This window comes from Narcine bancroftii, chromosome 4, assembly GCF_036971445.1.
Source record: "Narcine bancroftii isolate sNarBan1 chromosome 4, sNarBan1.hap1, whole genome shotgun sequence".
Taxonomy (NCBI): Eukaryota; Metazoa; Chordata; class Chondrichthyes; order Torpediniformes; family Narcinidae; genus Narcine; species Narcine bancroftii.
The window spans coordinates 216,126,288-216,151,650 of record NC_091472.1 but is presented as its reverse complement, the minus strand read 5'-3'; the positions used below and the strand labels follow the sequence as shown (position 1 = coordinate 216,151,650).

The 25,363-nt window shown below is 47.1% G+C and overlaps 1 protein-coding gene across 1 annotated transcript in view; it reads right to left on the bottom strand.

The window, feature by feature from the left end:
• The window catches only part of col6a2 (collagen, type VI, alpha 2), a 104,910-nt gene that overhangs the window by 8,941 nt on the left and 70,606 nt on the right, over window positions 1-25,363 (bottom strand). Inside the window, exons 25-34 of the mRNA XM_069936193.1 lie at window positions 24,891-25,079; window positions 23,183-23,271; window positions 21,817-21,867; window positions 20,271-20,333; window positions 18,295-18,357; window positions 16,274-16,309; window positions 14,309-14,354; window positions 13,438-13,590; window positions 11,880-12,332; window positions 8,067-8,105 (exon numbers count right to left, since the gene is read on the bottom strand). Of these exons, the coding sequence (XP_069792294.1) occupies window positions 8,067-8,105; window positions 11,880-12,332; window positions 13,438-13,590; window positions 14,309-14,354; window positions 16,274-16,309; window positions 18,295-18,357; window positions 20,271-20,333; window positions 21,817-21,867; window positions 23,183-23,271; window positions 24,891-25,079 (1,182 nt within the window). The remainder of the gene's footprint in view (window positions 1-8,066; window positions 8,106-11,879; window positions 12,333-13,437; window positions 13,591-14,308; window positions 14,355-16,273; window positions 16,310-18,294; window positions 18,358-20,270; window positions 20,334-21,816; window positions 21,868-23,182; window positions 23,272-24,890; window positions 25,080-25,363) is intronic.

Genomic DNA, 25,363 nt, shown 5'->3' with positions numbered 1-25,363 from the left:
CAAGACGCTCAGATGCTGGAATCTTGAACTGGATCATCTCAACAAGCAGTAGCCATGGGCAGTCAGCGGTTTAAGTGAGGTGCCCTTCTCTTCACAGAAACATTGACTGAACATAGAACAGTACAGGCCCTTCAGCCCTCCATGTTAGGCCGTCCTATATATTCCTACCAAAAAAAAACTTAAATCCTCCCTTCCCTGTAATCCTCTACTTCCATCTATGACTAAGAGTCTCTTAAATGCCCCCAGTGTTTTAGCCTCCACCACCATCTTTGATAAAGTATTCCAGGCACCCACAATCTTACCCCTGATGTCTCCTCTAACCTTTGTACTCATGTCCTCTGGTGCTTGCTATTCCTGCCCTGGGAAACAGGTGCTGGCTGTCTATGCCTCACAGAATCTTGTAGACCTCTATTAAATCTCCTCTCTTTCTCCAGCCCTCCAAAGAGAAATGTCCCAGATCTGCTAACCTTGGTTTATCCAAGCCAGACACAACCATGGTAAATCTCCTCCACACCCTCTCCATAGCTTCCACATCCTTCCTGTAATGAGGCAGCCACAACTGAACACAGGACTGTCCATCTCTCTCCATGGATGCTGTCTGACCTAATGAGTCCCTCCCATGCCAGAGGACGCTTGCCAATCCTGCCACTGACCCAGAAATGGCTGGTCTGGTGTATCGTACTCCCAGGACCACAAAGCCCACACTGATGCAGCCACCAGGATCCCGTCACCTGCAACCTCCTTCCCATTTGTGATCTCTCTCTCGCTCTCTCTCAAGGCTTGCTGCTTCGGTTTGTCTGGTTGGAGTTTTGTGGACCCGATCCTGGCACTGAAGGTCACCTCTGGATTGAGACACCAAGATTAATTTGTATCAGTGAACCCTGCACCTTCACGGAAACCTGGGGAGGTAGGATTCACCTCGGCTCCGTGGTAAACATCAGTCACCTCCAAAATGCCTGGATTCACACCTCCTTCTGTCCCTCACCTGCCTATAGCTAGGAAGAGGGATGGAGCAGAGTATGAAAGGCTCCTTGGGAATACAGTGCATGCACTACAGACCTAACAGACGAGTCTAACATACAAATGGACAAACAGACTGGTGCTTCTCTGGGGTTGTCTCCTTCCCTGGACCAGTTATAACAAATCTGTACAAACCCTGCACCCTGTATCCCCCACCACAGCTGAATCCCCTACCTCCCACTGCCAAAGGTGAACTGCCTACCCCCCTACCACCACAGGAGAACCCTACCCCATCACCACAGAAGACACCCCTACCCCCCCACCACCACAGAAAAACCCCCTACCCCCCCACTATCACAGGTGAATCTCCTATCCTCCACCACCACAGAATAAACCCATACCCCCCCCACCACCACCACCACAGAAGAACCCCCTACCCCCCATCACCATGGGTGAACCCCCTAACCCCCTCTGCCATGGATGAACCCTCTGCTCCCCATTTCCACAGGAGAACCCCCTATTTCCCCCACCACAGAACTCCCCATCCCCACAGGAGAACTCCTATTCCCCCCCACCCCCACCACAGAACCCCCTATTCCTCACCCCCAAAGTTGGCTGTGCACTTTCAGAACGTTTGTTTTTAAATTTAGACATAGAGCAAGGTATCAGGCCATTTTGGCCCACGAGCCTGTGCCGTTGAATTTACATCCCATTAACCTACAGCCCCCAGTACATTTGAATGCCTTGCATTCAAAAATTTGCATGGGCAGGTTAAATTTGATTATTTAATTTAGAAATACAGCATGGTAATGAGCCCTTCTGGCCCACGGCCTAAATACATCCATGATATCAATTAAGCTACTAACCCTGCACAACTTTGGAATGTTGGAGGGAATCGGAGCACCTGGAGGAAACTCATGCAGGTCACAGGGGAGAAGGTACACACTGCCTACAGACAGCTGTGGGTGGCTGGCACTAACAGCGTTGTGCTAAATGTTGCGCTTTAACAGAGTTTTCTTTGGAAGAACCCAAGGGATGGAGAAGAATCTGCCCTATTCTATCAGGCTTTTACACCAGCTGAGGCCATGCACCATCTCCTGGGAGCTGGCATCAGCACAGGCTGTGACGGGAAGTGTTCCTAAATGGAGGCACCGACAGTTAAAGCCGGTCTCCCCTCCCCCCCACCCCCCCAATGGGCAGCCCCAGAAAACCACTGCCCATCAGAGATGGTGCACAACCCTCCTTCCACTCCCCCCGGCCGGAGAGATCCAGTGGGAGGTCACCTCCACCAGTCGGGTGGTGTCCCCGCTCTGCAGTTCAGAAGCAGAAAAAAAGAGGGGCAGAAAGGTGCCCACTCAAGGGAGCTGAATTGCCGAAGTGGGTCCAACAGCACTGAGACACATCACGCTACACCAAAGCCCTGTCCTTTTCAGGGAAGAGCGGGGTATTCCTCCCAGTGGCCCTTGCTCAATCAAGTTCTCGGCAGACAGATTATCCGGACATCTTTCTAAATCTGCACTCTGTAATCTCACTGCGTGGGAGCGGACTGCTGGGATTTCTGCACGAGGACTGTCGCTAACAGCAGGAGAATGCAACTTTGCTTATATGCATTAAAAAGTCATCCAGTATCTGAGAATAAAATGCATCGTTTATTGAATAATACATATACATGTTTAAATCTCGTCGCCAAAAGGCAGAAGCAAGCATTGTCAGCAGCGGCTGATTCCTCTGCTTAACAGGGGGGGGGGGGGATGGGTGGAATGGAAGGGGAGTGGGGGAAATAGAGAGTGCTGGCAATACTACCCAGACTATGGGCATCTGAGGAAGAGAGGGGAGCAGGGTGTTCATGTTCCAGAAGGCCATCTTTATCCCAGCTCATCAAGGTGCACGCATGTCCTGGGGGTCTGCAGGAATTACTCCCCAGGACACGCCATGAGGAAGGGGTGGGTGCAGGAGGGGGGTAATTTTATTGTTTGAAAATTGAGACATCTTAAAATACTGGAGCAGGGATAAAGAGGGTCCATTCCATTTATATGAACATCAGGTGGTTTATTGTGAAAACCTGCGGCCGCGGGGTTCGGGCTCAAGATGGCGGCGCCTATGATCAGCAGCGGCCGTGAGGGGTTGCAGTCTCCAGGGAAGCAGAGGACTGGGGCAGGAACCACCACAGGAACCACCACACTCCCTCCCACCCCAGTTCAAGCAGAAGAGACAATCCACAGGAAGGTGACCACGGCGGCGGATCAGTGAGGGATTCTGTGAGAAGGAAGGAGCCCACCGGTGACTGTGGTCAAGGGACTCGCACCAGGCTGTGGGCTGCTGGAGAGTGGCTGCAGGGGTATCGGAAGGGCACTGGAAGCTTCCTGATCATGTGCAGCTGGAGCTCGGGCTGCCAATGGTTTGGACCAAAGGGCTGTGTTGGTGGCAGAGGCTGCAGGAGCGCTGGAGGCAAAGCGACTCCCGGGGTGGGGAGTCTCTTTTGTTTCTCTTTCTCTGACAGTAAGGGGCACAGGGCAATTTCTGCTGATGGCGAATCTTTGCCTTAAGGCAGACTAAAGGAAATTCCGTGAATATTATTCCATGACAACAAAATAATCTTGAAGATGCCCAATGGTGGAATGATGCTGGAGTTCATTTTGATTTAACCTCTGGAAGCCACTAAGTTTATAAAGAGAGTCTCTAGTTGTTTGGATGGTGACTTTTCTTCACTACAACTCTAAGAACATCTGCTTTTATTTCTCATTGGAGAAGGTTTTCCTTCTCAAGTCCAAGCCAAGTATTGACCTCAGGTCATCCCATCCCAACACCCAAACGCTCCAATTCTGATTAAATGGGTTTACGTTCAGACTGGATACCAGAAGATCCTTTTTTTTAAAGATCCTGTAGGCTTGGGATTTCTCAGTGCAATTCTACCACCTCCCCCCCCCACCCACCCCATCCCCGACCAATCCCAGAAATTATACGTGCAGCCAGATTTCTTGGTGAGAATGATGTTCCAGATTCAGAGTTCAAATGCTTCTCCATCCCCCCACCCCCAACCAATCCCGGAAATTACACGTGCAGCCAAATTTCCTGGTGAGAATGGCGTTCCAGATTCAGAGACCAAATGCTTCCCCCCCCCCTAACCCCAGGAACCAGCATTGGGGTTCAGCAGGCTGAATCCCCTCCCCAACCCCCCCGCCTCTTCCTCGTGGCAGACACTCCGCCATCGCCCCTGAATCCAAACGGTGGGCTGTTAAGCAGCGGGGAGAACCTGTGGGCGGTGACATCAGATGGCCAATGTCGGCCACCCACCCCCACAAGCGGATCAGGGAGATGCGAGGCGCGGCTCTGAACAGGGAGCAAGCTGGCTTTCCATTGTCCTTCGACAGCGGTAGTCTGGGCGCGCTGTGAAGCAGGCTCCCCTTAGCACAGGCCTATTGCTTTGTCGACATCCCCTGTAATGTCACTGTAAACCATTTTAAAAGAGTCTATGAACCTATTTGTCCAATTTTGGCGCTCCTCGCCGCTGGTGAACTTGGCCATCCCTGCAGTGTAGGCCATGGTGGCCACTAACTTGGTATAATCATCAGGATGTCGGGCAGTTTGCATGGCGGACTGAAATTCCTGGATTGTGGAAAACCAGTTATCAGGGTAGCCCTCCAACCCTGGGAAGGGTGGGAAATCTGGGTTTGCATCGTTACTGCTTAAGTCATCTGAAAACGATTGAAAAGAAGAGTTTAGGCTCACTGGGTTTGTCTGCCTGCGAACACCATTCCCTTAGTAATTTGCTCAGTTCCCATCAAAACCCAAAGAGAATGGACAATTCTCAGTGTGCTGCGAAACCTCATCATGGTCTTCACCGAGATTGTGGGAAAGGCAAGTGAAATGGAATGAGGAAAGAGGACACAAAAGTAGGATGCAAAAGAAGGAAAGAGACAAAGTTAGTGACCCTATTACAGCGGCAGCAACCCAAGTTCGAATCCCATGCTGTCTGTAAGGAGTTTGTACGCTCTCCCCGTATCTGCCTGGGTTTCCTCTGGGTGCCCCGGTTTCCTCCCACCCTTCAAATACTTACGGGGATTGTAGGTTAACTGGGCTGTAAGGACCGAAAGGGCCTGCTACCAATAAGGGGGGGTCTGTGGCTGAAGAACACTCAGGCAAGAAGGACTGTTGGGAACTCGAGGTGAGGACCCCACGTAGGCTGCGGGTGACTGCGGTCAAGGGGCGGCAGACCGCTGAAGGCGGACTCAGGAGTGGCCGGAAGGGTGATCAGGTATCAGAACCGAAATTCGAGGAGGGTGCAGAGAGCTTCCTGACCGTGTCGGAGGTTCGCATCTGGATCTCAGGCCACTGATGGTTCGGACTGGACTCTGTGAGGCTGTGGAAGTGCTGAAGGTGAATTCATGGACAGAGACTTTCTTTTTGCAGGGGTGGGGGAGGGGGGAACACTCTTTTGCTTCTCTTTCTCTGACTGTAAGGGGGACCGGGGCTATTTCTGCTGATGGCAAATCTTTGACTGCCTTACGGAAGACTAAAGGTGATTTTGTATCATATCGCATGGGAGAAGGAGCGGGAGAAAGGATGGAAGGCACTTGTTTTTTTCAACCTCTCCAGACACTCGATGTTATAAAGTCCTATGGTGCAGTAATGGATACTCGCATCTAACAATGGGATAAATGAGCTTCTCCCCAGGCCACGGGGAGGTCACCATGCCTCTTCACAACAGATGTCTGGGAAATGTTGATCCCCCCTCTGAGAGAGATATCTTGGGCGTCTCATTCAAAGAAGCCACCCCTGATCCCACTGCACTCCCTCCATGCAAACCTAGTCCTGGCCTTCAACCTCAGCTCCAAATCTGATTCGACAACCTTCCATCTCTTTCACAAAGCCACAATCCTTTGCATTTGGACCAAAAAGAGATTTAACTGCAGCTTCTAAAACTGCATCTTCTCTTTTTGTTTGTTTTGGGTTGGTGGGCCACTGTGATGCGAGGGAGGAATTTGTCTTGCGTGCATTGCAAGGGCTGGATTCGCATGCAGGGACTGAGTTCTTGCACCTCTGCCTATTCGCTTCCATCATGGATTTGTACGGGGACAGATGGGAGAACAAACACCAATCGACATTCTCCCATCCAGAAGCTAATTCTTCCTCGGGAGAGTTAGCAGAGAAACTGGAATGCAGTCAGAGGGAAGGTTGGAGCCGTCCAATGCACAGGACAGGTCAAAAGCCCCCCTCACTGGTTCCAACATTATGTGCTATTGCAATTGTTGGCTTGTTGGCAAGTCCTTCTCACACGACAAACAAATCTGTTTTTATTGTAGGTTACACGCACTGGAGATGCTCCTGGCAAGATCAAGGCTGCAATTGACAGTGATCTTCTGTGAAGGCTGGGCCTGTCCCAAATGATTTACCACCAAACCCAACCCTGGGGTCATCCAGACCTCCCACTCAACAGGGTTTCCATCTGTCCAAACCAAGGCCACCTGTATATTGGAGGAGCAGCACCCAATATCCCATTGGCTTTCTCCGACCGGATGCCATTAACCGACTTCTCTAGTTGCTGCTGGACCACTCCCCGTTCTTCCCCGTCCCTCTTTTCCTCCAGCTCTCCTCTCCATTCACAGATCCCTCCCTTATCCACCCCTTGCCTGTGGGACTGTGCTCCTCCTCCTGCCCCTCCCCCCACCCACCATTTTATTCAAGCACATCCCTACACTGTGCTCAGGCCCGAAACATCAGTTCTGTACCTTTATCTTTGCTGCATAAAGGACACTGTCTGACCTGCTAAGTTTCTCCAGCATTTTGTGTGTTTTTCAACCTGTCTTCCCAATAAGTCACCCCGAGACTGAGACATCAGTCCTGTCGCGGTGATTTCCTGCGTCTGTATTCCTGGTTTAGTTTACACAGTCTGAGTGAACCCTCTGTTGGAACCCACTCCCATATCCTAGTGAGGTGTTCACCAGGCAGAGAGGAAAACAAACAAACCCATTCTAATGTTTGGACAGAAAAAAAAGTTGGGGAGAGTCTCTTCAATTCCTTATAGGGAAGACCAAAGGGGCTGTAATACCTACAATTCAAGACTTTTTTTTCTGTCAAAGTTATTTCAAAAATGAACTCCTTCAAGATTAAATACAAAGGAAAGAGAAGAGGGTGAGAGAAAGACATCCCATTGGCTGACAGCCACACTCTGTGAGCTGGACTCTACCTGCTCATGGTTCCTGTTCACCCAAAAGCAGTCCATGTCATTCTATAAAAAGGGGGACCCAAGAGACTTTGCTCTAGTCTGTTTACCGAAGCGCCAGTGATCAGGACCGGGGGGGGCTTCGAATCACGCGCTGCCTGCGAGGAGTTTGCACATTCTCCCCTGTCTGCGTGGGTTTTATCGGGGGGGGGGGGGGTGGCCCTCCAGTTTCCTTGCACCATTTGAAACGTACCGGGGGGTTGGAGGGTAACGGGGTGTAAATTGGGCGACACAGGCTCGCGGGCCGAAATGGCCCGTCACCGTGCTGTAGGCTTAAATTTTAAAATAAATTGAAATTCAAAAATGTAAATTTTACATTTTAAAGAAATGTACGGGTCGAGGAAATGGACCCACAACACCTCCTCGTTAGTCAGGATGGCACAGCAGTGCTGGCACTCAGTGAAGGAGATTGAAATGGGCGAGGCTACGGGCCCCCACTTTGACCACATTTCACAGGAGCACAAAGGAGAGTGCCCGGTCTGGCTGCATTGTTGAGCGGGATGGTCGCTGCAAAGCATCGGTCCGGAAGTCAAAACAGCTGAGAAGATCTGTTTCCTCTCTTCACAGCTTAAATAGGGGCTCAAAGAATTAATGAGGACCCTCTCCATCTAGCACGCTGTATTGTCAACCCAGGGACAGGAGCATCAAGATCAGGACAGCCAAGCTAAGAAATAGCTTCTTCCCACAGGCTGTGGGATTAATGAATGGTATCCTGTGACCAAGTAAACTATTTCAAAAAATTTAGATGCTTAATCTTTATATGTGCATGTGATTATCATGTGCATTTGGTCCAATGTACAGTCAGTGGCAATAAACTAGAAATGCAGTCTCTCCTCTATGCACTATTTGCCTACAAGCCTAAAATGCTTTACTTGGAACATACCTGCTTTACATGGCAGATCAGGGCAGATGATCTCAGGCTCTGAAAGAGAGAGGAGCAGGATATAAAATCATCCAGACCTTGGGTAAGAATCCAAACACACACTAAAACAATTACATCCTCGGTTAAACTCAGTGGAGCATGCCTTGTCCCTGAACCAGGCTGTTGTTGGCGACCACCAAACTACAGGCCTGGTTCTCGAGAACAATCGCCCGAGTTAGGTCAGCGTTGCGCTGCTCCCTTTTGATGTTCACACCACATTTTATAAAAGTACACTCGAGAACAATCGCCCGAGTTAGGTCAGCATTGCGCTGCTCCCTTTTGATGTTCACACCACATTTTATAAAAGTACACTCGAGATCTTTCCCCGGCAGAGCCAGGCAGATCAGAGAGATGAGCTTTTCCTGACCAGACCATCCAAACCACTGCTGTGCCCCAAGTGCTTGTGGGAGCCCAGCAGGGAGATGGGGGTGGGGGAGGGGGCATCTATATGTTGTTGTTGGGAGAAATACAGCACCCACCTTCAACTCATACAGTGCACCCAATAGCTTTAATACCTTGCTATAGTTCTGCTCTCAATTAATTATACACATCGCCAAACCAAGTTCCCATGCAAGTTGGCGGACCAACACCTTGCATTCCATCTTGGTACTTTCCAAACGGACGGCATTAACAGTAGTCCCTTTTACCACTGGCATCCCAGCTAATTGGCTGTGCAGTGTCCTGGGATCTGGCATCCCAGCTAATTGGCTGTGCAATGTCCTGGGATAGGAAGCCGTCTGTGCCGTTTCCACTGGACCGAATTTTATAAAATGTTTTATGATGATTTTTCTACAGTGTTTGGGGATGTATTACATCAAGTTGGAGAACATTATGAATTACCTGAGTCTTGTTCTAGTGCTTTAATTACAGTAATCCCAAAAAAAGATGATCCTTTGAAAGTATCCTCATATAGACCGATTTCGTTGTTAAATGTAGATTATAAAATAATAGCTAAAATTTTAGCGAATAGATTGGCTAAATTTTTACCTAAGTTGATTCATATGGATCAGACAGGTTTCATAAAGAATAGATATGCCTCAGATAATATTTTGCGCGTGATTAGTCTGATTAATAGATTTCAACAATCTTCAGACCATCTGATGGTGATATCTTTAGATGCCGAAAAAGCATTTGATAGAGTTGAGTGGAATTTTTTGTTTAAAGTTCTGGAGAAATTCAAGTTTGGTCCTTTTTTTATTGGTTGGATTAAGGCTTTATATAGTAGACCGGTAGCTAGAATATTGCCGAATGGTTTGATTTCGGAACAGTTTAAATGGACTCGATCCACTCATCAAGGTTGTCCTTTATCACCAGCTTTGTTTGCATTAGTGATCGAACCTTTGGCATAGCTGATAAGACAAAATACACAGATCCGAAGTATGAAAGTTTTAGATGAGGAATATAAAATTAATCTATTTGCCGATGATGTATTGGTGTATCTAACAAATCCAGCTCAATCACTTTTACACTTGAAGGAGTGTTTGATACAATATGGATGTTTTTGTGGATATAAAGTTAATTAGGAAAAAAGTGAAATATTACCGGTAAGTGAAGGAGATTATTCAGCTTATAAGAATATTCTTAATTTGAAATGGACGGATCGAATGAAGTATTTGGGTATAATTTTGGATGTTAATTATCAATCTTTATATAAATTAAACTATGTTCCGTTAATTAAAAAAATTAAAACTGATTTGATTAAATGGAAAGATTTACCTATTAACTTATTGGGTAGGATAAATACAATTAAGATGAATATTTTTCCACATATACAATATTTGTTTCAATCTATTCCGTATTTACTTGATAATTTTTTTTTGAGATTTGAATAAAATGGTTAGGGAGTTTTTATGGAGAGGTAAATTTTCAAGAGTAGCCTTGAATAAATTAACTTGGAAATATGAATTAGGGGGACTACGTTTACCACATTTTTGAAATTATTATGAAGCAGCCAAATTTAAATTTATTAGTTCATTGATGGATTTGGAACGGCCCCCTAGTTGGGCCAAAATTGAGATGGCAAATATCTCTGAATTTGAAATACATCAATTTTTGTTTAGATGGAATACAAATTTGTTACAGCAACATAATGTGCCTATATTAAAGCATTTAATGAAGTTATGGACAAAGAAAAAGAAAAGGATAGGTACTGGGGTGAATTATCGGCTTTGACTCCATTGTATAATAATCAACTTATTTCTTTCTCAATACATAATCGAAGTTTATTACATTGGAGATTTAAAGGTGTGGAAAATTTGGGTGATTGTTTTAAAGGTGAATTTTTATCTTTTGATCAGATGAAAGACAGTTATGGTATTGATAAGAACTCTTTTCTTTGTTGGGGTGTTTATTATTAAATTCGATCTTTGGTAAAACATGTGTTTGGTAGAGATATGATTTTACTTGAAATGACTAAATTTGAGACTTTTCTTATGAAGGTACCAGAGAAGGGTTATATTTCATTTATGTATCAAATATTACAGGATGGTATGGATAAAAAGGGTTGGGATAAATCCAAAAGTAAATGGGAAGTGGATATTGGTTAGATATCTGTTATGATAGTCTAACTAGACTGATAAATGCACATTATGCAATGATTAATTATAATTTTTTACATCAATTATACTTAAACACCTGAAAAACTAAAAAAGTATGGTTTTCATGAATCAGATTTGTGTTTTAGATGTGGTAACTCTGTTGGAACTTTTTTCCTTGTGGTTTGGTCATGTTTTTGGAAGAAAATTCAATTGTTTCTAGAATACCTGTATAAGATTAAAATACCTTTAGATCAGACAGTATTTTTATTGGGTAGTTTGCCACCTCTGAATGGTTTTGGATTAGATAAATTTCAACTTGCTTTTGTGTATTTAGCTTTATCCGTAGGGAAAAAATGTATTGCTAGTACGTGGAAAGATACAAATATGATTGATATTAATAGATGGCATAATGAGATGAAATATTGTTTAATAATGGAAAAAATTACATATGTTTCACGTGATAACTATAGTTTCTTTATTAATAAGTGGTTGCTATACTCAGAATATTTACATTTTGATTTACATTGATTAGATCTTAATATGTATGCTTAATTTTTTATTTCTTTTCTTTATGGCTCTCCTTAGGAGAGTTGGTTCTTTTTTTTTCTTCTTCTTTCTTTTCTTTTTTATATATACAAAATATAACATTCATGTTTACGGTTCATTGTTGTATATGTTATTTACTATCTGTATTGTGAACGAATAAATAAAGTTTAAAAAAAAATTGCTGATTGTTTTCCTTTCCCACCGGACCCTTAACCGGTTAATTCCTTGATCAAGGTGCCAGTGGAAAAGGGGCTAGCGACTTCACCAAGTTTCGCTAAACCCCTTCCCTTGAGTTTCTCCCTATCCCTCCATCTCCTTTTTCCTTCTGCACCTCATCCCCTTTCAGAGAACTAAGCCCGTCACCTATCATCTGGGACACTAGAAACGGGAGCACTCTGCATAGGATCAAGTCCAGGAATCCCATGAGGACGGATGGGTCCAAAGTAGGACGTCAGGGTCTCCGAGTCACCGAGGAAGGAGTTGAGGGGGTGTGCAGTGTGCAGGAGGACTGAAACGAGCTTCTGACAGACATGCCAAAGGCTACTTCCCATGGGCCAGACCTACCAAGACGTCAGGATCTCTGAGTCACCGAGGGAAGAATTGGGGAGGGGTGGAGAGCGGAGTGCACAGGAGGACTGAGCCAAGCTTACGGCAGACCCATGTGACACTACCTCCCACAGGCCAGACCTACCAGGGCAGAGCAGGTCCTCCATCTGGTCGATGAACTCTTCGGCCACCAGGTCTGCGAAGAGGTTCATCTTCTGCACGCGGCCATCCTGCTTGCAGGCAATGGATTGAAGGTTCTCGTCATCCTGCTCCCGGTCAAACATGTCGCCAATGCCGATGGCGTTGACGATGATATCGCCCTTGCAGAGGGAGGTGAGCAGCGAGTCGTCATCCCGCGGGTCGTGACGTCCGTCTGTGATCACTACAGCGAAGACCTTGGCCCTCTCGCGCTTGTTGGCCTGGATCAGCGTGTCGTAGGCGAACTTAAGGGCGGAGGGGGTCCAGGTTCCACCCGCGATCCACTCCAGCCTCTTGACCGCCTCCTTGAAGGACGAGAGGGAGTTGATCCTGGGGTCATTCAGCTGCACCGCTTCGAAGGTGCCCTCGTGGCTGTACTGCACGACTCCAACGCGGGCACCTGCAACCCAACATCTGCCATGAGACTGACACAACACATGGAGAAAAGAGGAGGAAGCTCTCCCCTAGAGGTGGGAAAGCACAGGAAGGGTACATAAGGGACAGTCACGCCATGCTCCAAGGTGCTCATACATTGAGGGCTTATAAGCAAAGGTCGACCTCGCCGACGTTGATACAAGGGGGTGGGAAAATCATACATAATTAAATGGACTCAAACAGAAAATGGGCAAAGGCAATTGGTGTAGATCAGCCATTCTCAGTGGGGGACCTGTACCTCCACTGGCATATTTAAGCAAAACTTCTACAGGTGGACCGTGGAGAGCATTCTGGGTGGTTGCATCACTGCCTGGTATGGAGGCACCAACTCTCAGGACAAGAATAAACTCCAGAGGGTTGTTAATTCAGCCTGCGACTTCACAGGCACCAGACCTCACTCCATTGAAGATGTCTACATGAGGCGGTGAAAAAAGCAGCCTCTATCCTCAAAGACCCCCCACCACCCAAGCCCGGCCCTCTTTACTCTGCTACCATCGGGAAAATGGTACAGGAGCCCAAATACAATCACTCAGCGGCAGAAGGACAGCTTCTTCCCCACTGCCTTCAGATTCCTGAATAATCGATGAACCGAAGATGCTGCCTTACTTTTCATGCAATATTTTCATTTATTGTTGCGAAGTGGTTTATATGAACATTTGCCCTGTGACGCTGCCACAAAACGACGAATTTCATGAATTGTTTATGACAATAAATTCTGATTCTGAACTAAAAGCCCTTGTTTTCTTTTCACCTCACATAACATAAATATCTTTTAATGTGGTCAGTGGAAGTGCGGGTGAAACCAAAACCTGACTGCGTCTTGGGGAGGGGGAGCCATAAACTTTGAGCAAAGTCCAGGAGGGTGTGGGGGGGGGGGGGGAAGGGCACAGATGAAAAAAAAGGTTGAGAATGGCTGGTGTAGATGAGCAAAAGCACTTCAATTCTCTACAAAGGAAGATAAACGATTAATTATTTTGTGGCAATCCACGTCACGAAGTGGGAAGGAAACTTCCCATGGACCTGACCAGGAGGTGGCTTGGCATCAAGGGGCTCCTTGCCGAGGTACAAACCTGTCTTAGCATTGGGATCTTTGGCCAATGTGCCCAGCCGGCTCACGGTATTGATGACAAAGTTCTTCTCCAGGGTGAAGTTGGTCAGCCCAATGCTCTCCGAACTGTCGATGACGAACACGATATCCAGTGGCCCGCACTGCTTCTCGCAGTCTGGAGAGAAGAAGCAGACGGGGGTGGGATTGGGGAAGGTAGTGGTTTAAATAAGGTTACCATACCAGTTAGCGCAACCCTATTGTTAGCACCAGCGACCCGGGTTCAAATCCGGTGCTGTCTTTAAGGAGTTTGTATGTTCCCTCTGTGTCTGCGTGGGGTTTCCTATGGGTGCTCTAGTTTCCTCCAACCCTTCAAAATATACGGTGTTTGTTGGATAATTGAGCAGCGCAGGCTTGTGGGTCAGAAGGCCCTATTAGTGTGCTGCTTATCTTAAAAAAAATACCAACTGAACCATCTTTGCGAGTGTTAGTTGCCACAAAGTTCTGAATATGCCAATCGGTTGCGCTGATTAGTGACCCGACTACAAGAGCATGGTATGGTTGGGTGTTTTGCTGATTAGTGGAGGGTGCATTGGACGTGCTGATCACTCTAGTCCTCAGACATTTGATTTTTAACAGCGGCTCAGCAGACTGTGAGGTGACCCGATCTTCGTCGAGCCCATCCTCATCACTGCATCAGGGCCTGCCCCATCATCCATACCCCAATGGATGACTGCCCCACAGCACTCTACCAGAAGGAAGAGCAGGGCATGCTTAGAAGATCTGTCCGCGGCAGGCAAGAGGGCTTCCACCACCGTGCCACCAGCAGGGGCGCTCCCCTTCCATCAGCTCCCTCGTGAGGCCCAGCCGCCACACCGACTGATCGACAGACTCACCGCAACATCCACAGGTCTCGCGGACGTATGTCATCACGTCGCAGTCCTGGAGAGAAACAAGAGGAGCAGGTTCAGGAAGGAGAGGACCGCAAACCCCGAGGTCTTCCACTGGAAACCCGGTCCACAAGGTTGGGGGGGGGTGGGGGGTAGGCTTTCTACACTCTCCGAGGTTGCTGACAGCTTTGGCCCCCTCCCCCCACCCCAACCTCCCCACCTCCCTCTGCTGGGACATAGTACCCTCAAGACTATCTGGAAAGAGAACGAGCTCTTTGTTGGAGACACGAGGGATTGCTGCCACTGGAATCTCGAGCTAAACTATGAGCTTGACCGTAATGCTACTCCAAGGAATATCTGCGTTACTGATGCAGCGCACTTTTGGCATTAATGCCAAACTGTTACAGATTATTTTTTCTTCCTTTGTTACTTGTGACCTTTTTACTCTCTTTTAGTGTGTTAATTGCACTTCCACGTGTGTTAGCGTGCATTATGTATACTTCCCAACTCGGCCACACTCTCCGCTCCCTTCTCCCATTGGAAAGAAGATTCACAAACACATGATTCAAGGGCAGTTTCTTACTCATCGTGATTTGGCTTCCGAACAAACCTTGCACTGGTACAACTAGCATTGACTTTGTTCTGAACCTACTGACCAGTTGAATCACTGTCTGATAGGGAGATGCCAATGTACAGGGCAGGAAAAAAAACTCCAGATTTGCCAGCACCATCATGGGCACCAGACTCCAACTAGGATGTCTACATCAGGTGATGTCTTAAGAAAGCAGCCCCTATCCTCAAAGACCACCCAGCCCTCTTCTCACTGCTACCATTGGGAAAGAGGAACAGGAGCCTGAAGACAAGCACCCAGCTTTCTTCCCCTCTGCCGTCAGGTTCCTGAATGGACAGTGAACCACAGACATTAGCTCACTTTCTCCTATTTTTGCATTAATATGTTTATTTTATAGAGCAATGTCTGCCGCAAAACAACAAATCTGATTCTAATCGCTCTCTCTCTCTCTCTCTCTCTCTCTCTCTCTCTATACGGCAGGGAGACTGGACGCAGACTGGAAGATCGCTTCATTGAGCGCCTCCGCTCCATCCACTGCAATAGCAAGGATCTCCCAGTGGCTGACCGCTTCAATTCCACAGCCCATTCCCACACTGACATGTCCGAGGTTTCCGCAAATAGCAGGGACAGCACCTAATAATAAACTTCAACTTGAACTTTAATATTCCACCTCAGCAGTCTCCAACCAGACAGCATTTATACCAACTCCCAATTTCCCATATCCCTCAGGCCCGGCCTCTCTTTTCCCTTCCCTCTGTCTCCTTTCCTCCAACTCTGCATCCCAGCCGCTCCACCGACCCCTTACCTTTCCTTTTCCTGCCTTCCTAGCCGTGTCCAATCTTCACATGCCAACCTGCACTCCTCCCCTTGCCCCTTTTTCCTCCTTCCCCCTCCCCCCCCCAGCCTTTTTAATGAGGGCATCTGCCTGCTGCTTGTCGGAGGGCTCAGGCCTGAAACATTGATGATACATCTTTACCTCCTATGGATGCTGCGAGACCGGCTGAGTTTCTCCAGCATTTGTGTGTGTTTACCACAATGTGTTTCCCTCAAGACTATTTTTTTTTAAACTGTCATTTTCTGGATGTCACTGTTGATTTCAGTTTTGTTTGAATCCCCTAATTTTATTTAAACTATTTGAAAATAAATTCTCCGTCTGCTCTAGTGGGGATTTGAATCCTTGTCTCATGATCAGTGGACCAGGCAACATGGGTCTTGCAATGGGGTGGAGAGGTGGGACACCACGATGACGGATGGGCTGGCCAACCAATAGCAGGAGGAGGGCGGGATCTTGGTGTCCCAGCCTCCTGGGCATGAGGAAACAGACAGAGTGATTGCCCAAGGGTTGCCCCTTTCACCAACCAACCCCCCGCAACCTAATCCCCTTGGGTATGAGTACTTACTGTTAGGCCAGGGTCTCCTGGAGGCCCATGAGCTCCCTGCAAAAGAAAGAAGAAACCACATTAACTGAAGATCGGGAGATAAAGTCACCAATTGATAGTATCGTCTCTGTTAGGGTACAAAGTGGTGCATGGAAACCAGACCCTCAGAACTGACCAATACACACCAACCCAAATATTTCAGTAACAATTGGGTCTAGAGCAGTGATTGTCAACCTTCCCTTCCCACTTACATCCCACCTTAAGCAATCGCTTATTAATCACAGAGCACCTTTGGCATAGGGCAAGGATGGCCAACCTTTTAATTTTTAATTTAGACATACAGCATGGTAACAGGCCATTTTGGCCCACAAGTCTGTTCTACGCCCCTGGTACATATTCATGGGTCGAAATAGCCTGTAACCGTGCTATAACGATATAACCACTTACAGCACAGAACAGACCAGTTTGGCCCTACTAGTCCATGCCGTAGCAAATCCCCACCCTCCTAGTCCCACTGACCAGCACCCGGTCCATACCCCTCCAGTCCCCTCCTATCCATGTAACGATCCAGTCTTTCCTTAAATGTAACCAATGATCCCGCCTCGACCACGTCTGCCGGAAGCTCATTCCACATCCCTACCGCCCTTTGCATAAAGAAATTTCCCCTCATGTTCCCCTTATAATTTCCCCCCTTCAATCTTAAACCATGCCCTCTAGTTTGAATCTCCCCCACTCTTAATTGAAAAAGCCTATCCACATTTACTCTGTCTGTCCCTTTTAAAATCTTAAACACCTCTATCAAGTCCCCTCTCAATCTTCTACACTCCAGAGAAAAAAGCCCCAGTCTGCACAACCTTTCCCTGTAACTCAGACCCTGAAATCCTGTCAACATTCTCATGAACCTTCTCTGCACTCTCTCTATTTTGTTTATATCTTTCCTATAATTTGGTGACCAAAACTGTACACAGTACTCCAAATTTGGCCTCACCAATGCCTTGTACAATTTCATCATAACCTCCCTACTCTTGAATTCAATACTCCGATTTATGAAGGCCAACATTCCAAATGCCTTCTTCACCACATCATCTACCTGAGTATCAGCCCTGAGGGTACTATTTACCACAACTCCTAAATCCCTTTGTTGCTCTGCACATCTCAATCTTCTTTGGCTTGGCTTCGCGGACGAAGATTTATGGAGGGGGTAAAAGTCCACGTCAGCTGCAGGCTCGTTTGTGGCTGACAAGTCCGATGCGGGACAGGCAGACACGGTTGCAGCGGCTGCAGGGGAAAATTCTCAATAGCCTACCATTTAATGCATATGACCTATTTAGATTTGCCTTTCCAAAATGTAACACCTCACACTTATATGTATTAAATTCCATCAGCCATTTCTCAGCCCAAACCCACAACCCACATACAGCCCTCAGCTGTATGTCTAAATTAAAAATTAAAAGGTTGGCCACTCCTGGGCCATAGGGATTACATAAGGTGGAATGTGAGTGGAAAGAAGGTGGAGACCCACTGGAACTGCAATAGTTTGGGGATTTAGCCACACACACACATACATTTTACATTTTCACATAGTGGGGTTAAGTTTAAAGTAAAAACTAAAACTATTATTTCTGAATTTACCAGTGTCTGGTGAATTTTTCACTGCCTTATTGCTGGAGTACGCCTGGGATTGTCTGATCTCGGAAGTTAAGCAGGCTCAGGCCTGGTCAGTACTTGGAGGGGACACCAGGTTCCCTGAGGGGCGCTGGACAAAGTGGCGACTCTCTGTCTGCCTCACGGGAGACAAAGTGAAAGAATCTCATGGGTGTTACATTCTAAATGTAGTGTTACATGACAATAATGGAACCTTTACTTCTAATACGAAAAAACCCACAGCTCCACTCATAAAGTGGATGTGTGACACCTAGAAAGCAGTGACTAAATTGTTGCATCTTCACCTATTCATCGAATCAGTAACGCAACACATAACGCTGTCTTGAGCAGCTTCAGCATTCAAACCTCTGTTTCACGTCAGGCCAAGTATCACTCACGTCTTGTCCTGGTTCTCCACGTTGCCCTCTCTCTCCTGGCTCACCTATTGAACCAGGGTCAGCCTAGAGCAAAGATAAAGGAGATGAGCTGTGACATTTTACTCAACTACAAACACATTCGTGGGATTCATTTAATAACTGCTTTTATTGGACCCCATCTTGACAACATTTTACAGGAGCACAAATTGAGAGTGTCCTGTCTGGCGGCTGGATTGCTGAGTGGGACAGTAGCTGAAAAGCATTAGACCCTACGTCAATACAGAGGATAGTCAAAATGGCCAAGAAGATCCATGGAGGGGGGTTCTTCCTTTCCTCTATTAACAACATTGACTGGGAGTGTTGCTTAATTAGGACCCAAAGAATTATAGGAGACCCTTTCCATCCAGCACGCAATATCTTTGACCCACTATGACCAGGAAGGAGGTACAGGAGCATCAAAACCAGGATGGCCAGGCACAGGTTGGCTTAGCGGTTAGCGTAACGCCTTCACAGCACCAACAATCGGGACCGGGGTTCGAATCCCACGCTGACTGTGAGGTGTTTGTATGTTCTCCCCGTGACTGCGTGGGTTCTCCCCGGGATCTCCAGTTTCCTCCCCACCGTTCAAAACGCAGGTGTGCAGGTTAATAGGGTGTAAATTGGGCGGCACCAGCTTGTGGGCCAAAAGGGCCTGTTAATAAGCTCTATGTCTAAACATAAAAATTAAAGTAGCTTCAGGGTGATACACTTAGGGTAGCAGTTAGCACGGCCCTATTGCAGACCCAGACACCAGGGCTTGAACCCGGCGCTGTTTGTACATTCTCCCCATGAGCTGGCTGGGTTTTCCCCGGGGGCTCTGGTTTCATCCCATTCTCCGAAACATAGGGATCGTAGGTGAATATATTTATAAATTATATCATGTTTATATTGTTACTTATACATGTGATTATTATGTGGTGTGTATTGTGTGTGCACTGTGTGCCGGAGAAGCACTTTTGTCTGGTTGCATACGTTTAGTAGGCTCTAAAGGTTGTTATCACAGAAGGGTGGTAGTGGGGATGAGCTCTTCATGGCAGGCGTCTCGGACAACCACATCCAACTCCTGGCCTTCACGTGTGGCATAGTTCTAATGCCCAGTAGAGCACTGACAGGAGAAGGGGCAAAGACGGCCCACTGGTGCCTTGAAACCAGTTGCTCCGATCAGAAGGGGCTTATTAACCACAGACGGTAACTCATCTCGGGGAGGGGAAACTCCCAATCTCAAACCTCTGCTGCCTTGTGGCTGTACCCTCTCATGGGAAAGGCTTTGGGAGTTAAATCAGAGGACAAATCCAGAGTTGGGAGTTCCGAAGGCGGCTGTCTGTTGTACCCAGCAATGGCAAATCCTGCGATACTGCTGGCACCAAACTGTATCAACTTCCATTAGACTTGTCATTAGCATGGAGAAGGGGGGGTTGTTTCCCACTGCATGGACAACAGTCAGATCTCCACATCAGCACTGCCCTGGCCAGGGTCGGCATCAGAACAAGTTTAATTGGTCGGGGAGGGGGGCTTTAGGGTAACCGCGGGTGGTGGTGGGGGAGGGACACAATCTGACATTCGAAAACTTGCTCAGCAGGGTGGCGCCTACCTGCCGAGAACCTCCTCCTTGCGCCGCTCTCACATTTCCCCCTCCCTCCGATGTTGTATCACGTGGAGACTGGCAATGCTAGTGCTGCTAGGGATGGGGCAATGCCCACGAGTGTACACCCCCAGTGCCGACCTTGGCCCTGGCTTGCGCCCTTCAGAGGCCACCTCAGCTTACCAGAGGTGCAGTGCCCACGGTCGACCATGACTGGCATAGACCCAGTCCAATGCTAACAAGCTTAAACTATCTACAGAACTGCATCTCGTGGACGGCTCGGCCAATACTGTTCTGGAAAGTGTTTTCATCTGACCGAGTTTCTGCATGGAAGGCGGAGAGATGGTGAGAAATTAAAACATCGTGGAAGACTTGCCTCTTCACCAGGGACACCTTTCGGCCCTTGTTCCCCTTTGCGGCCCATTTCGCCTTTGGAACCCTGAAGCACAAGAAACAGTTGTAACGTCAGAAAATTTGGCCGAGTCATCTTCACCCTTCCAACGGGATCATACCTGCTTTGGAGTGCGACCACATGCTGCATTCGGTATCCCTTCCACCATTTTGGAGACTCCAGATGCGAACATCTGCCAGCATGGCCTCATCCACTCCCAAATTGATGCCACTTGCAAACACCATCCGGGCACCCTCCGGGCATGGCATCGACATCAACTTCTCCAATTTCTGTTTGGCTCCTGCCTCTCTTTCCCCATCCTCCAGCTCCCACCCTCTTCCCTGTCCATTCAGAGAGCCACCCCTCCCCCCCAACTTTTTTTGCTCTTCTGCCCTCCCACCCATGCCTGTTGGGCAAGTGCTCCTCCCCTTCCCCCCACCATTTTATTCAAGAGCCTGTCTGCTTTTTGCTCATGCCTTGATGAAGGGCTCAGGCCCGAAATGTTGGTGATACATCTTTGCCCCTCTATGGATGCAGCATAACCTGCTGAGTTTCTTCAGCGCTCTTGTGTATTATCTGCAGTTTCTTCGACCTTAATATCTATTTGGCATGGGAGGGAGATTGGACAGGGATTTGCAGGAGTGGAGGGAACTTGGACGTTGGAGCAGTGGGTCAGCGATTGTATGCATCATTGCAGACTAGGCCTGTTCTGCCAGGGTTAACCCAATTAAACCAGTCATCCATCTTACACGAGAACATAAGGTAAAGGGGTAGTCAACCTTCCGACCGTGAAGCCTACTCCACCATACAATAAGATCCTGGCTGATCTAGCCATGGATTCAACTCCACCAACCTGCTTTGTTCCCTTTAACACTCAATTTCCCAGTGATGCCCAAATATAACTGTGTCTTAAATCAATTCGACAGCTTTCTCGAGCAGCGGGTTCCGCAGATCCTTGGGAATGGCAGTTCCTCCTCATCTCCATCTTAGCCCTACTCCCTCGAATCTGCTCTGCTCCCTAGTTCTGGTGTCACCTGCCAGTGGAAATAACTTCCCCACCTCAATTTCGTCCACCCCTTTCGTAATTTTATATGCAAGATCCCCTCTCATTCTTATGAATCCAAGTAAGGTCAGGCCCAGGTGACACCTCATTAACCAGTCTCCAGTTTCCAATCGACCATGTCCCCCTGTCTCTGTCTCTCTCTCTCTCTCTGTCTCTCTGTCTCTCTCTCTCTCTCTCTCTCTCGCCTCCTTTCCTCCAAATTTCCACCCCCCTTTCTTAGAGGAGATCTGCCCCTGCCCCCATCACCCCAGCTTATTGCTCCAGCCCTCTCACTCATATCCACTGTGGGCCTGAACTCCTCACCCTGCTCTACCCTCAGCATTTTATTCTGATACCTGGCACCATCAACCCCCCACCCCTCCAAACTCTGTAATTAATTTGCTCCATCGCTCTGCACCACCTCCAAAGCCAATATATTATTTCTCAAGGAGACCAGAACTGCATGCAGAATTCCGGATGTGGCCTCACCAGTGCCCTGAATTGCTTCAGCAGGACCACCCTGCTCTTAAACTCATCCCTCTAACAATGAATACCAACGTTCCAGTTGCCATCTTGTTCTCTGCTACTCAGCCTCGCAGAAAAGTAGCCAAAAACGGGCACCGATGCCTAACATCTCTTCAGAAAGAATGTTCTTCACCCACCCCAGAATAGCAAGTGGCCATCACAGTGATGTCTCAGCACATAGCTTGAGAAATGGCAGATTGGTCCCCTTCAACTTGAGTGCATCAGTTGAGATAGACAGCCACGGTACAGGTAGTCCAAAAATGATTCATCCTGGGGTGTAAAGGCTGTCCTGTCAAGAGAGGCTAAAAGCGCAAGAGCCACATTCTTGGAGGAAAGAGGGGTGGTCTTACTGAAACACAGAAGATATTTAAGAGGCTGTTTGGGTGGAATTGAGGGGTGAAGGAGACATGAGGGTGCTAATAGGGGTGTATTACAGACCACCAAATGGGTCAAGAAAACTAGAGGAACAAATGTGTAGAGAGATAACGTATATATGTGAGAATCATAAGGTAGTGATCATGGGAGATTTTAACTTCTCTCACATTGATTGGGATACCCATACAGTTAGAGGGCTGGATGGGCTAGAGTTCGTTAAATGTGTTCAAGATTGTTTTCTGAATCAATTAGTAGAAGAACTAATTGGACTCGGGACAGTGTAATACTGGATCTCCTGTAAGGGAACGAGCTAGGTCAGGTATCAGACATTAATGTTGGAGATCCAATTGGGTCGAGTGATCATAATTCTGTTAGTTTTAAGGTAGTTTTAGGGAGGAGCAAGGAGGGGCCTAAAGTTGAGGTTCTGGATTGGAGAAGAGCAAATTTCGAAGGAATAAGAAAGGATTTGGGGAGTATTGAGTGGGACAGGATATTTTCAGGTGAGGGTGTAAATGAGGGTACAGAGTAGTTATGTCCCAGTGAGGATCAAAGGCTTGGTTTTCGAGGAATATTGGAAATTTGGTTAGGAGAAAAAGGGAGGTGTACAAGAGGTATAAAGAACAGAGAGCTGACAATTTGAAGGAGGACTACAAGGAGTGTAGAAGCAATCTTAAGAAAGAAATTAGAAAGGCCAAAAAAAGGCATGAAGAGGCTTTGGCAGACAGAGTAAAAATAAATCCAAAGGGTTTCTATAAGTACATTAAAAGTAAAAAATTAGTGAGGGATAAAATTGGACCCCTTGTAGATAGTGAGGGTATAGGCTGAGTGAGAAGTCAGAGAAAATGGGGGAAATTTTGAATGATTTCTTTGCCTCAGTATTCACTAGGGAAAAAAATATTGAACCAGTTGAGGTAAAGAAAAATAGTGGGGAGGTCATGAAGCATATAAAGATAACCGAGGAGGTAGCGATGGCTGTGTTGAAGAAGATAAAAGTGGATAAATCTCCGGGACTGGACAAAATATTCCCAAGGACACTCAGGGAGGCTAGTGGACAGATAGTGGGGCCATTAACAGAGATATTTAGGATGTCACTGGCCACGGGGGTAGTGCCAAAGGATTGGAGGGTGGCGCATGTGGTTCCGCTGTTTAAGGGTCTAAATGTAAACCTGGGAATTATAGGCCCGTGAGTCTGACATCTGTGGTGGGCAAGTTGATGGAAAGTGTTCTGAGGGATGGTATTTACAAATATTTGGAGGTATAGGGATTGCTAGGGAGTAATCAACATGGTTTTGTCAGGGGTAGATCATGCTTGACAAACCTGATTGAGTTTTTCGATGGGGTTACAAAAAAGGTTGATGAAGGGAAAGCTGTGGATGTTGTCTATTTAGACTTCAGTAAAGCTGGAGTTCAGTAAAGTTCCCCACAAGAGGTTAGGAAAAAAGCTGGAGGCATTAGGTATAAATGAGGAGGTAGTGAAATGGATTCAGCAATGGTTGGATGGGAAGTGTCAGAGAGTAGTGGTAGAAAATTGTTTGTCCAATTGGAGGCCGGTGACTAGTGGAGTTCCTCAGGGATCGGTCCTCGGTCCACTATTGCTTGTTATATATATTAACGATCTGGAAGTAGGGGTGGAGAATTGGATAAGCAAGTTTTCAGATGATACAAAGATTGGTGGTGTTGTGGACAGTGAGGAAGATTACCGTAGATTAAAAGGTGATTTAGGAAGGCTGGAGGTGTGGGCTGAGAAATGGCTGATGGAATTTAATACAGATAAGTGTGAGGTGTTACATTTTGGAAAGGCAAATAAAATAGGTCAAATGCATTAAATGGTAGGCTATTGAGATGTGCAGACCAACAAAGGGATTTAGGAGTTGTGGTAAATAGTACCCTCAAGGCTGATACTCAGGTAGATGGTATGGTGAAGGAGGCATTTGGAATGTTGGCCTTCATAAATCGGAGTATTGAATTCAAGAGTAGGGAGGTTATGATGAAATTGTACAAGGCATTGGTGAGGCCAAATTTAGAGTACTGTGTACAGTTTTGGTCACCAAATTATAGGAAAGATATAAACAAAATAGAGAGAGTGAAGGGAAGGTTCACGAGAATGTTGACAGGATTTCAAGGTTTGAGTTACAGGGAAAGGTTGTGCAGACTGGGGCTTTTTTCTCTGGAGCGTAGAAGATTGAGAGGGGACTTGAAAGAGGTGTTTAAGATTTTAAAAGGGACAGACAGAGTAAACGTGGATAGGCTTTTTCAATTAAGAGTGGGGGAGATTCAAACTAGAGGGCATGGTTTAAGATTGAAGGGGGAAAATTATAAGGGGAACGTGAGGGGAAATTTCTTTACGCAAAGGGTGGTGGGGATGTGGAATGAGCTTCCGACAGACGTGGTCGAAGCGGGATCATTGGTTACATTTAAGGAAAGACTGTATAGTTACATGGATAGGAGAGGACTGGAGGGGTATGGACCAGGTGCTGGTCAGTGGGACTAGGAGGGTGGGGATTTGTTACAGCATGGACTAGTAGGGCCGAACTGGCCCGTTCTGTGCTGTAAGTGGTTATATGGGTATAGGATGCAAGAGAGAACATGGTGTTGATACTGCGCAATTGCTCAGAAAAAGGAGGTGCAAGGTGCTCCTTCCCAACTAGTAGCCAACAGGTCACCCTCAGGCAAGGTGCAGGACCTGTTTAGGCTCCCAATCCGGGTCACATGAAGCCATGGATTGCAGATGGTGGAGGGTTTTTGCAAGCAGATTCTCCAAATTAAAATTGATGGTTGTATAAATGAAAAGGCTGGGCAGATGAAATTGCTGATCAACGGCCAGGGTGACCCGTCCGGAATGGACACTGCAACTGAAGACGGCAACAGGAAACCACTTCAGTACTTTTCCCCTTGTATAATCATTGACAACAGTCTCAGGTCAAAGACGGAAGAACTGGGGGGGGGGGGGTGGGGGGGAGACAAGAACTGTAAATCAGAGGGTCAGAGATCATGACAGATGGAGAGAAATAATTGTTCACGCCAAACGGCAAGGGACCTGGATGAATGAGTGCATTAGTAGAGATAATCTGGCACTTTGAGGGATTTTCCTTTGTAAGAGAATCTCCAATGAGGGGATTTCGTTTGAAGATTACTA